Source organism: Symphalangus syndactylus, chromosome 7, assembly GCF_028878055.3.
Source record: "Symphalangus syndactylus isolate Jambi chromosome 7, NHGRI_mSymSyn1-v2.1_pri, whole genome shotgun sequence".
Taxonomy (NCBI): Eukaryota; Metazoa; Chordata; class Mammalia; order Primates; family Hylobatidae; genus Symphalangus; species Symphalangus syndactylus.
The window spans coordinates 52,265,122-52,279,381 of record NC_072429.2 but is presented as its reverse complement, the minus strand read 5'-3'; the positions used below and the strand labels follow the sequence as shown (position 1 = coordinate 52,279,381).

Below are 14,260 nucleotides of genomic sequence, written 5' to 3'. Positions count from 1 at the left end.
CAGCAGAATCCTGAACATGTTTGTTAGAGAAAGACGGAGACAGCAAAGAGAAAAAGGCTGCGCATTCGTGGGGGAAAAATATGTACTGGAGTAGAAAAGAACTGAGGCAGGTAAGATACACAAGATAAAATAAAGAGGACAAAAAGGAATAGGAGTTACAATAGAACTCTGGGGAACATTTCAGCTTAAAAGTATGAAAAGGAATAAGTGAAGGTGGCAAAGAAGAAAACAAAAGTAGGTGAAGAATAAGGATGGATCAGTATCATAAAGTTGAGGGAGGAATTCTGAGCTGAGGAGGAGTCGTGGGAGAGTCTTCTAACAAAAAATGAGTAAATTTGCCTGTTGGAATCTTAATATGCATGTTTAATAATATGAGTTAAAGTGCAAGGATAAAGGAGACATGGATGAAGACAGAAATCTGGCACAGAGAAAAAGAGAAAAAGAAAATTAAGACATATATATGCACATATCTGAATTCATTTTACCTTGTGGAATTGACTAATACATAAAAAATTTAAGCACCAGAACTAGAAGAAGTCAAATGGTCTTCCTTGCCAGCCAACTGAGAACAAAATACGTCTAGTGAAAGGACTATCTGAGCAGGTGGTTTCATGGCCTCACCTTTGTCCATGCTGGCATTCATCTATTTGGTATTTAGCCACTCTACAAATCTAAGACATTTTCTATGAAGAATGTTCAAGATGCAATTTGAAACTGTGTACTAATGACAGTGTCCCAGTTATTAGGCCAAAGATTTCTCAATTACCTATAACTCTAAAATACCTCTTTATTCACATCACATTCGATATTGGTTTCCAGATTCTAAACTCCATGAATAGGTTATTTCTACTACAAATAGTGATGAAAAGCTACCTAATGAAAGATACCTCAAACTCAAATAACAACAGATAATAACAAAATTAACTGATATTGGTATAAAATAAATAATGCTTACCTAGCATACGAATGTATAATGCAGTCTGATCAGAACTGTCATAGGAAATCGCTCCACGCCTCTAGAAAAAAAAATACACATTATAATACATGACGATTAAATATGATATAAAATTCAACTCAACAAACATGCATTCATCATTTATTATTTGTGAAGCACTGTGCAAGAGAAGTTGGATATACAAAATGAAATTAGATATGGTACCTGTTCCTGAAATCTCTGGGGTACAGGGACAACAAATAATTGTAATACAGTATGGTTAAGAACTACCATAAAAATGGATACAAAGAGAGACACATGCAGCCTCTCTTTGGAAATTTAATCTGTTTGAGTAAGCCAGTAAAGGTTTTGGGGTGACATCTGTGTTGACTCAAAAGGGATCGATAGGAGTTGCCAAATATTAATAGAAAAGAAAGGAAAGGGCAATCCACTGGCTTTCCTGCTGCATCTCTTTGGTCCCCATTCCATGCTTCACATAAAAGCAAATGTAAGCACTTCAGCTCCTGCTCAAAATCCTCCAAAGGCTCTCCATCACACTTGGGGCTCCCCAAACGTTACTTTCTAGAGTCCTCTGTGACCTGCCTACCTCTGTGCCCTCTTGTAATGTGGCCTCCCCCACTGCTAGGAGACAGCCAAGCCGGCCTCCTGGCTTTTCCTCATCTACACCAAATATACAGCCTTTCCAAGTGCTGTTCTCTCATCCTGGATCACTGCTTCACTGTTCCCTTCTTACCATGCAGCTTCTAGACAAAGCATCATCTCTTCAGAAAAGGATTTCCTGACTACCAAATCTACAGCCACCTAGAAGCCACCCCCTTCCAAAGCTCCCTACCTCTGTGTAGCTGCAGCTGAAGTTGTCTTGTCTCCATATTACTAAAAGCTCCACAAGAGCAGAAATTTTGTCTATCTTAGTCATCACTGCATCTCTGGTCTCTAAAACAGGACCTATTATTTAGTAAGTTCTAAATAAAAATTTGGTAAATAAATGACTAAATGGACTTATTGCAAATTAATAATAACTGATAAATAAATTGATGAACAAATTAGTGACTAACAGAATGGATATAAATAACGATAGATTTAAACATGAGGAAGATAAAATTGACCAAACCAGAGCTTAGACATAGAAAATAAAGCTCTGTGGAGGCAGGGTCTTCAGTCACTGCTATATTCCCAGATCTAAGATAAATCCCAACATTTAGAGCATGTCAACCCCAACATTTAGTGCCTAGCATGTCAAAAGTGATCAGTAAAATCAGTTGAATTAACAAGCAAAAAAAAAAAAAAAAAAAAAAGTTTAAGTAGTAATAGGCCAGGCATGGTGCACACACCTGTAATCCCAGCTACTTCGGAGGCTGAGGCAGGAGGATCCCTTGAGCCTAGGAGTTGGAGGCTGCAGTGAGCTATGATGGCACCACTGCACTTCAGCTTGAAAGACAGAGTGAGACTCTGTCTCAAAAAAGGGGGGCGGGGGTGGGAAATGGACTAGCACCATGGGATATTAACAAAGCAGTGTGACATTGCAAATAAATAGGGAAAATAATCAATAGAGACTCTAGAAGCAAATCCAAGAGTGATTCTGTGTATGATAAATACAAGACTTAGAATCTGTGGAGGAAATATTGATTTTTAATAAATAATGTTAGATTAAGTGGTGCTATCTAGAAAAACATAAAGCTATATTATTACCTTCCTGCCCCAAAATATATTACACATGGAACAATGATTCAAATGTTAAAAATTAAAGCATGGAAGTATTAAAAGAAAACAGGACTGTATTTTAAAAAGTCTTAAATAGGAAGGCCTTTCTAACTATCCTGTAAAAATCCCTAAGTCATGAAACACTGACAACTTTGGCCACTTAAAAGTTAAATTATGATGGTAAAAGATATCACAAACAAAGGAAAGGATAAACTTCAAACCCAGAAAAGTGAGTTCAACTGATATGACAAAGGGCTAATTTTCCTCTACTATCCCCCCACCAAAAAAAAAATTTAAAGCGTCTTACAAATCAATTAGAAAAAGACTAAAAAGCTGTAGAAAAATAGGTAAGACATAAATACACTATTCACAAGGGTAAAAAAAAAAATACAAAAAAAGCTTGACTTCATTAACAAAAGAAATACATATTAAAGCAATGAGATTGTATTTTTACATATCAGATTAATGACCATCTTCCCTCACAAAACTCTGGCATGGGATTTACAACTCCTCAACATATACCTACAAATCTCAAAAAAAAAATCACATTTTTTACTATTATTATATTGAAAATTTACTGAAAGCCCTCACTTGGATTTAGTGTGCAAAAGAACTACCCAAAACATTAAGTTATTATATCCTTAATGCTTATCTTTTAAGAGAAAAATATCAATTAAAATCTTACATGATTTCACAAGTTCTTAAAAAAACACAGTTCACGAAATGCAAGAGGAACAAAAATTTCAAACAAAGATAAAATTCTAACTATCACCACTGGGTGTCTCCAAGGAGGCTGAGGGATACAGAGGTAGGAGAGGGGCTTTTCAATGTTTATCTTTGCACTTTTTGAGTCTTACAGTGTGTGTAATTATCATATATTCACAAAATAAAATTAAAATTGAAAAGTAAAATAAAAATCTACTACAAAGAAAAGCATGATCTTAAATCCCAAGGGACCAAATCATATAGACTACACTTCTGGCATCATGCTTAAAGTGTCTTCCACTAATAGAATATCCTAAGGAAGCCTCCTGCAGTGTTTCATGGTATTTATTCTGGAGCAAACAGCCACTGTTAAAAGGCACCACTCACAGCTACTGTGCAAATCCCCTCCCCAACATATTTAGCTTACTAGATTACAGGTCTCTCCTCAATACCACCAATCTAGGGGTAGACCTAGTAGCCTAGGAAGGGCATATGTGGCAATAAATATTTCTATCAGCTAAAGCAAATTAATGAAACTGCAGATATTATGTAATAACCTGTCATGACCTATCAATTTGATAGTGTCCAGTAACAACTCAGATAAATAACTTGTTAAAATAAATTTTAAGGTGTTATCTCTAACAGTTCTCTTTAGGAGGGGAGTTGACATTATTACTATGATTTTTTTTAATGTAGGAAGAGCAGTTACTATAACAGTTGCTATTTAGAAAGGTAAAATATTTATCACTTCACACATTAAGGATTGTGAAAGACTGACCAATATTAGCTCTCTGTTAAATATCACAAAATAATATTACGTCAAAAACTGGGTAATGCACATAGTCTAGATAACACCATGGCATACTAAACTTACTAAGGTAATCATTTTAGCCTCATTTATAGAAGCACTAATTTAGATATTAAAATGGTAGGGTCTGTATTAATCTTAATTTATTAAGCAAAAAAGGCAGAGTTTAATTTTAAAATAGATACAAATTACATAGGTCTGTGCAAAATATCCAAGTTATTCTATTCATTATAAGGTACTAATTTAAGTAAGGCTAGTCTACAAATACTTAGCTTAAATGCTATACTGAACCACAAGACATAGCTTTTATGAAATAAATCCAAATGAGACCAAAACTGTTTTTAAAGAATGGACTTTAAAATATATATCTGAACCCATCAACAAATACATCCTGAGTGATAATTCATTCACCTACCCACTTAAGAATTAAAATTAAAATGAATATTAAGTTCTCTCACTAGGTAGAATAATCTAAAGCAGGTAGGTAGAGCTCATTTTGGAAAAAACACTATAAATTATGAGTTCTAACAATAAAAATTTGACCTCCGTGTTAGAATCATGTTGTTTTAAAAATAATTATATCTACTTTTATATAAGACTGCTGCAAATATAAAAAAGATTTCTTTAAAGATTATCATTTTAAAAACCATATACTACTAGAATTTTCTTTTTAATAACAGTAAAAAAATTTTCATCAAAATCCTGTGTCACACTGTCAGTCATAAAACTCTCAGAGCTATCACCCACATTCCCACCTCACTTCACCAGTGAATGGAAATAACTGAGAGGCTTCTACTCGTGACTTTTCTAATTTAGCCATCCTGGGAACAGCTTGTAAAGCAAACTAGTATAGGTCAAAACATGGGCGAGGCTGAGCTAATCAGAAACTGACAGCAGTAGCACAAACAAGTTAAACTGTAAAGCACCAAAGGACCCACTGCCTCACTAACAGGAGTTCTGAGTGCCCTGGTAAGACTCACCTTGAATTAGGGTGAATCATTCTTCCACAAAAGATTTGACTTGAAGGTAAATGATAAAATGTGTAAAAGTTGTTCCCAATATTAGTTAATACATAACTTTTAAAGACAGACATGTTTTAAAACCCAGCAAAGATATTTTAAGTGTCATTGTTTTTATTTTGTTCCAAGTTTTCCACTAAATGATTTATTAGCAAAAGCAAGTGCATTTCCATTACATGGTAAGAGTAATAATATATTAACTAACACTTGCTGTGCTCCTTGTGCCAAAAAAATGTTCCAAGTGTTTTCACACAAAATCTCACTCAACCCACACAAGATCTCTATAAGGTAGGCTTTATTAGTTCCATTTTGCAGATTCATAAACTAATGGTTAAAGGGCTTAAACATGGAAGCACTGAATAAAATTTTTGGCAACATTACTGAAAAAATAATAATATAGCAAAAGATGAAGCCCAGCCAAAGTTGTGAAGTCAATTTCCTCTGACATGGCAAAATGAGCTTTTTCAGAGTAGTCATCTTACATATGCTAGAAAAACATGCTTGTACTTGAGTGGCTGAAGTATTCAAATATTGCAGTGATCTACCAAACAGTATGCTTCCCATTCTTCTTCCTTTTTTCAACAGTTTTTTAAAAAATAAAATATTAGCATTGTTTTTGTTTAAAAACAATTTAAATTTTTGGTGGTAATTAAAAGAGTAAAGTCTAGAGGCCAGGTGCATCATCTCACATCTATAGTCTCAGTTCTTTGGAAAGTTGAGGTAGGAGGATTGCTTGAGCCCAGGAGTTTGAGACCAGCCTGGGCAACAGAGTAAGACCTCATCTCTACAGGGGGAAAAAAAAAAAAAAAAGTAAAGTCTCTGAAAACACCCACAAGACAACTAATGCATTATTAACATTAACTTGACCTTGATTCAATAACTTGGCAAGCCAATCCTTTAAAAACAAGAAAATAGCTGTCACTGCAACAAAATTAATTATTAACTTTTAAAACACAAAGATTTTAAAATTTAAATACATTATTTTTCTTTAAGAGATTTCTTCAATCATATTCACTAAGAAAAGAAGACCAGGTTAAGAGATAATTATGCTTAAAACGTTATGTTTAAACGTGGAAAATTACATAGCAGGTATTAAAATCTTGCTTGAGAAAGAAAATTAACTTTATAGAAGTTTTGTTTCTAAGTGATAGCCTTAAAAACTCAGTTTCTCAATCTAGAAGGAAAAAAAGCTGTGTGGTGGATGAAAGATATAATCATTTTTATAGAATAGAAAAAAATAATTTCAAAGAGTATAATTTTAAATATGTTTTACTTTAGTTTTAGACCCTTGTCCAGATGGCAAATGGCTAGCTAGCATTCTATCGAGAATTTCTCAAGCCTGACATTTAGAATTCAACTTCAAAAACAACATATATGTAATCCTACATTTATGTCATTATATTATAGCTAAGGCACGTATTTTAGCAGTAGCAAGACCTTAGGAGAAAACATGACAGACGGTGGTTTTTCGTTTTTAAAAAGTTTATAATTGTTTAGAAATCCTCAACATTATACTTTAAATACACAAGTGTTATTAAATTTTCTCCGAGAGAATGTTTAAAATATATACACCAAAAGTATAACTTAATTTTATAATCTTAAAAGTTAAACTTCTTTAGTCATAAAAACTTCTTTAAGGCAGTGATACTGAGGAATGCTGCTTTGATATTGAGGAAAGATGCTATAAAAAGCCCTTAAGAAGAAATAATGTGGGATAAGAACAAAAACTACAAGTAGTAAATTTAAGCCCTTTGGCCGACAGATGAAACTCACAGCTCTTTTAATCAGAGAATAAAAACTGAGGCAAAAAGAGGAGAAAATCGTCGGGCTATTTAATTCCTATCAAATATGTAAACTAATAATGATGAATGTCACCATCCTAAAAATAAAGATGGCCTACCTTAGAGGTGATCCACTTGATAAGAACCAAGGCCAGACACCAGATCAATGTAATTCCCATTGGATCAATCAAAAGCCCGCTGCATAATCTCTCTCTTCTACTAGGGAGCAAGGAAGACTTCTTAGGAGTCTGATAAATTACCAGCTGTCCCGAGGCAAAAGAGAGGGGACACTGACTGCCTTGGACCTCAAGCAGCTGCCTTCCAACAGTGATCACCTGACTCCTCTGGGAATGCACTACCCAGCCAGCCTTCTTACCCAGCGCATGCTTCATGCCACAACCCCAGGGTTGGGGTAGAACTGCCTAAGTAATGTTGGAAGAGGGGAGGGAAAAGACTTTAGTGAGCGATGACCTAACAGTCTAACAAAATGTAGGCAAAGGAGGCCTCAGGCCAGCCCCAAACACTTCTACAATCTTAGTACTAACAGAGTGCCTTAAAACAACTTTCAAAAAATGTGTGGCAGTACTAAAAATTTCTTCATTCTTTTCACATAGAACTGTTTCACAAGCACAGTGTCCTGTGACATTTTAAAATATTAATGCATTTTATTCCATCTTTTCAATTTTTAATTGAAATTTGTTCAACTTTTTATTTCTTTTAGGGATAGATACTTTATGAATATTAGAGGCTGTCATATTATCTATGCTTCTTAACATTATAATTCACTCATTTTGGACTTACTGAAAAAAAGCTAGTCTAATAGTGCATTTTCAAATAATTAAGGACATATTATTTTCAAGCATTAACTGCAATCTAACTTATATTTTTGGTACAGATCTTGTTCTCATAGCTGTAAGTGAGCTTTCTAATAACAAAGTATGCTTCTATTCATCCATCTTCATAACCGAGAGGCTGCAGATAATACTGCTGAGAAAATGCCTTTTGTGAAACTTTCATTCAAGTATTCAGCAATTATTTATTAAGCTGCTAATATGTACCAGGCTCTGTACCAGAAGGCAGGGATATAAGCATCAAGTAAAAGCAAACAAGGTTCCTGGCCTTGTGGTGCTTGCAATTTAGTTGGAGTGTACATTAATCAAATTACGTAAATAAACACAAAATTGAAACTGTAACAAATGCGATGAAGCAGAGGTAGGAAACGCCAACAAACCTGAATCTGACCTAGTTAAGAGGTGAAGGACTTCTTCCAGCATCTCTGAAATGACCCTGAGATAAAGTGTGATGGTGCAAGCATTGTGAAGACAGAAGACAGATCGTGCAGGCAGAACAGGCATGAGGGCCAAAGGGTGAGACAAAACCAAGCCAAGCAAGTCTGAGAGACAGAAAGACCGGGGCAGCTCAAGTGCAGGGAGGAGGAGCCAGATGACGCTGCAGCCCTGGGAGCAGAGGCCAGGCCCTGCGCGGGCTACCTGGGGGTGTCTTGTCTGAATTTCAATCTACTGAAGTACTGTAGCAGATTTTGCTTTTTAAAAAGACCACTTTGGTCAAGTATAGGGAGGTGGGGTAGGGGCTGGAGGGGCAGTCAGGCCACCACTGCAGAGGTCCCGGAGAGAGGTGAAGATAGCTTGGGCTGACTGAAGAAACACTCAGGAGTGACTGCAGTCCATGACAAGACAACGTCATCTGATTATCAATGTACAAAATGATGATCCTAAAATATTTGAAAAGAACCAAAACAGTTCAAATAATAATATTATTTTCATTATCTAATCCTCAGTACAAAGAGCTTATTTAAAAGAGAAGTCAGTTCTAGGCTTGTCAAAATGAAGTGCAAATTAAATTTATAGGTGTAAATCTAAATTTTCCTAACTTGAAACCATTCTTAACACATGGCCATAAAATTTTCACTTCCTGCTACAGAACTAACAAGTTATAATACTCATCTTTGCACAAATCCAGGTAACATTTTTATATTTGCCACGAGACTAGCTTTAATATGAGACTGTCAAGGTCTCTGATTACTCTGTCTTCCAGTAAGGTTCTAGCAACGAAACTTGAAGGATGCCTAAGCATGAGACAGAGCCGCAGAGTGTATCTTAGGCCAATGCTCCAGGGAAACACCGGCGGTTTTCTGTAAGAGGCTGTACAGCCTGGGCCCCGGGCTTCGAGGTCCTTCTCTGCCACTCTGGCCTGGGCTATACACTCCAAACCAGCCTACTACCTCGATGCTTGGCCCAGGGATACTACCCTTCCCACCTTCACATTTCTCTTCCAATCAACTGCTCAAAAACACTCAAGTTTTGAAAAGTGAATACAAGATGGCTATTTTTGGTACAATACTTGAAAAATCATAATTGAGATGAAGATTTAAAAAGAGGCAGTAAGAAAGGCAGTTCTAAAAGTTGTCTCACTGAAATGAATTTCTATCTAGATTATTTCTACCATCTTAAAACTCTACTGTGCTTGAAGTTGAGAGCCTAGATTTATTTCCCAGCTTTACTGCCATGTGCAGATCACCACTTCTCTGTGCCTTAATTTTTCTCCCCTTCATGGGAGGTAAGTGGTATCTATAAACGAATAGCTAACTCGTAGTGGACTCTCAACAAATTTTTGCTAAATCAGAATTAAATTCTACTGTATTTAAAACCTAGAAATGAGAATGCCCTAACCACTCTAGCTTCACCTTAACTCTAGACCTAACTGCAATCACAATGGTCCATGAAGGGAGCTTGCACTGTGTTTGCAAGGGCCCCGAGAAACCTCCAATTCTCAGCAGGACTAGACTCTTGGCTTTCATTTCTCACACTAGTTAATAGGTTGGCTCCCTAAAATGCTTCCCCCAGCATCCACTTCCTAATTTCCACTAATGTCTGACACGGTAATACAGAGATAATCAAGACACAATACTCCCCCAGATCAGAAAATTTCCTATTAGAACAGAAACAGCTACCGAGTTTATGCCTGAAGTCATAAAGCTTTCATTGCTAATGACACATTTACAACACTCAAATCTTATAAAAATCTCAGGCAACACAGTTTTTCTTAAAGTAGTAATCTCAACTTTCTCAATGTCATAAACCTAACGGCTGTAAGACTTTTTCTTATTTTGAGATACATTTAGTACTACTTACCTTGGTGATTTATAATTAAATTTTAATAATAATAAAATTTCAATAAGATGAAATAAAAACAAATGCTGTTTCAAATTAGTACAAAATCTCTTTTACAATAAATATTATGCTTATAACTTAGATAATTCTCCTAAAAGTTTATTTTTCCAGAGTTGGATCATGTAGTTTATTATTCTAAAGTTACCTCTTTTATACTAATAACAAATATATTCTTTTACATTAACTGTTTTTGTAGTTGTCTCATATCCTTAGTGAAACATGGCAAAGTAATAAATCAGGTGACTATTCTAGAAAAATTAATGCATAGGATACACTTAAAATTTTCAAAAACAGAATTTGATACTATAAGAAGAAAGTATAAAACTTTTTACCTTTCTGGGGTGTATAAGGCTAATATCAGAAAAGCTGAGTTAAAAGCAGAACACACTATTTTATGAGTGTGATCAATAGGAAAAAAATATGACTATGTTCATTGTTTCTTAGAGAAGTAATCCAAGAGAAAATTTTATCCCTGGGGCTCTCTGCCACTCACAGGACACCTGTCAATCTTGGCAATAGCCTTTAGCTATCCATACAGAGACTCAGCATGTCCCTCTCTTGCCCAAATTAGGCTAACCTCATCTGCATTGACATCAGTGTCTATAATTTTGGAATCCCATGGACAGAAATAGTCTATCACAGAGTTCTTTACACAAATGTAGTGTCTGTAGAAAACTATAACCAAATTTATGACAGAAAAAATGTGAACACTATAGTAAAAACCCTCCAACTGTGCTCTCATCGTTTTGAATTCCAGCCCACTTTAATAACAAGTAATAAATCAGAGTAAGGTTTTGGTTTATTTCTTTTACTAAAAACCAAGGCTTATTATTCTGCAAATGGTATGAATTTTAAGTGACATGAAACTAGGAAAAAAGTTTCCATAACTAACAAAAAATTATTTAAAAGCTATGATACTATGAGAGTTTTGCCATTCAATTAAGACCTTTCTGTAATACTGACTTAGAGCTCTGAATTTTTTGTCATGTAGTATCCGAATATTTGATGAAAATGGCATGTGATTCCTCCTAGTATAAAGAAGTAAAAAAAAAATCTTGACACTTTACCAACAATTCAAGCTTTCAGGTCCAGAAAACATCATCTTATGACACTAAAAGCACTTAGAGTCTCTGGTGACATTCTTAAGAACGAAACAGAGCCCCATGCTACAATTAGGCACACTCCTAGCTGAAGAAACACACCCAGAGATAAAGTATTTGGGCGGAAATACTTTCCCATCCAATTCTTCAAACTAGTGGAAGAATTCTAGAAGTAGCCAACAAGACTCTTCATTGGATCTTGTCTTGTTCCACAGTTTATTTACTGTTGTGTAGATCAGAAAAACATATAGCAAATCTGCATATAAAATACAATAGGTATATCAGCATGCTGAATTACAAAATTAAAAAACAATTAAAGTTAGGTCAGTACGCTGAATTTCAAAAATTAAAAAAAATTGTCTGCATTTTGATATAAAATAAATTGCATACCTATAAAACAATGAAAATAAGTTTTTAAAGTTTCCTAAAAAAAAAAAAGCAAAGATATTTAAATTCTAAATGAGAGATAATAAGTGAAGACAATCTTAGGAGACAATGGGATCAGGTACGTTTCCAAATCAAGGATGCTCCACTACCTTCAATACAGGCCAGATAAGAATGAATTTAGTTCTGAATACCACTGCGGATGATACATGATTACATGACATATTTTAATGTCGACAAGGATACAATATAAGGAATAGTTTTACAACTGAAGCTTAAGGCAAAGAAACAAAAAGAAGGAGAGAATAGGTGTTAAACTGCTGTAACAGAAAATAACCTAAGAAGAAGTTTAACTTTATTTTGGGAAATTACATAAGGCAGAAGTAGGACCAGGAGCACAAGTTTGTTAAAAACACAATTTGACTCTTACTTCCTAAGAACTTTCTACAGTTTCTTACAACTTTCTACTATTAAAATCATGTAAGGATCTGCCTCAAACTAGCCTCTGTTCAGGAGCTTTTCGGGTAGGCTAGAACAAATGACTTTCAAGGTCTCTGCCAATTCTAAGGCGCTATAGTAATGTAACTGACAGCTCATAAGTGCTTATAGGCTAACAATTTTAACTTTAAACTTTAAACTTATGGCAAACTTGAACCAAATCATGACAAATTTTTGTACTAGTAATCTGAAAATGCTATCACTCACAACTCTGTGAAGTGAAAAATGGAAACATTCTTTTTCCATACACAAAAGATAAATAAGATTTGCACGGCATGAATGTACCTCCTTCAATTTAATAATGAAAGAAGTCTTTCTAAGAAAGCTACTGTTATCAAAGGCTCCTCAGTGGGACAGTGCACCCACCACCACACCCCACAAGACCAAGCCACATGAACTTCCTCAAAACTACTATGGCAACTAAGTGGTTACAGTGTTTATCTTGAAAGATACTTTTTTTTAATGAGACCGATTTGTAGGTGAGGGAAAAAAAAAACTTCACCTATAAGTAGTATTATAAACAGACCAATACTTGTAGGCAAATATAGATTATAATGTAGACATTAAGGAGAAAAACACCAATCTTGGCAGAAATAGGATAAATTTTAAAAGAAGACTTCTGAATAAGAATGGTAACTGTCCATAAATGCCTGTCTCCAAACCAGAGTAGAAGTCCAAAAATTTTCTGAAGTATACTTGAGGCACTTTGAATTGAATAGTACTGTTTCATCTCCACATATAACATTGCAAAAGGGAGAGACATACACACAGAGATTGAGATCTTCACTGTGTTAGGCACAAGGGAAATAATGTGAATGAGACACAGTCCTTGCCCTTACACAGCTTAAGTTTTTGTGGGGGCTACAAACAATCAGCATAAGAACAAGTAATTACAATTACATGTAAATCCAGAGTGCTGTAAGTACCAAGTATGACAATTAACCCAGGATTTGGTAACATCAAAGAAGACTACCAGGAAAAATGCGACAACGTAATCTCATCCTTAAAAATGATGAATAAGAGCTTGTCAGGTACAGGCAGTGCGGAAAAGAGCCCCAGGCAGAAAAAGCAATATGTAGAAATTATCAGAGGTGAGCTAAATCTTCGCCAGTGAAAAACATAAATAAACAAGATTCAATAAATTATAAGGTAACTGGTACTGGACTAGCTCTCCCATTATATAAACAACTAAAAAGTTAAGCTTTCAATATGAGATACATGAAACATTGTTTTCAGATGTTAGACAGCAAGTACTGCAGGACTTTGATCCCTGAGAGAATGGAAAAAACCAAGGTAAGCCCTAACATTGCCCAGGCTCCTTCCTATAGGCAGTCGCCAAACCTGAAAGCAAGGCACAATCCTGCAGAGCACAGTGGTCTCACAAAGCTAAGGAGACAGAGACTGCAGCTCAGGGAGGCCGAGGTACCTGGAATTTGCAGGGCTGAATGCCAGAGAGGAGGGAGCTGTGAGGACAAGGAGCTCCAGAAGTCTGAGGGTGGATCCCCTTAAATCTTTGGCTGAATACTAAGCTGAGTATGTGTAGGATTAGACTCCATGAGGCCAGAAAAATAATGACTACCAGGGAAAGAACAACTACAAGAGAGTTCAGAGTCCCAACCAACCACAGAGAGGAGACCTCAGGGAATACCTGGGACATTCCATAGAGATTCCAGAAATGCCGTACCGTTAGGAGGTACTAGTCCATCAGTGTAGAAAGCCCTACCAGAAACACTAACAAAACTTACAATAAGCGTAAAGGGATCAGGTGGATCTGCAAGTCACTAAACTGCCTACCAGAACAGAGTTTAACATTCTTTAAGAGATGACAAATCAAAAATTACAAATTAGTAGGAAAAATAAAAAAGTCACCTCAAAATTGGGGTGGAGGGGAGCATTCAATAAAAACCCAAAAATGATTAAGATAATAGAATTGGTAGAGAAAGGCTTCTTAAATGTTATTGTAACTATGTCCAAAGATTTAAAGGAAAACATGTACACAATGAAAAAAGAAACTAAAAAAATGGATCATCTATAGCTGAAAAATACAGTATCTATACTAAGAAATTCACAGTTGGGCTTAATAGCAAACAAAACACAATATAAGAAAAGATCAATAGA

The 14,260-nt window shown here is 35.4% G+C and overlaps 1 protein-coding gene across 4 annotated transcripts in view; it reads right to left on the bottom strand.

The window, feature by feature from the left end:
* Positions 1 to 14,260, bottom strand: part of PDE7A (phosphodiesterase 7A) — a 128,250-nt gene that overhangs the window by 66,962 nt on the left and 47,028 nt on the right. For 3 of the 4 annotated variants that reach the window (XR_010121871.1, XM_055286210.2, XM_063643260.1), the window contains exon 2: positions 956 to 1,016. Coding sequence is in view for 3 of the 4 variants with exons in the window: in XM_055286210.2 (XP_055142185.1) it covers positions 956 to 1,016 (61 nt within the window). In the remaining variant the exon portion in view is untranslated. Of the gene's footprint in view, positions 1 to 955; positions 1,017 to 7,088; positions 7,186 to 14,260 lie in introns of all 4 variants that reach the window. The other variant, XM_063643261.1, reaches the window with a different exon arrangement.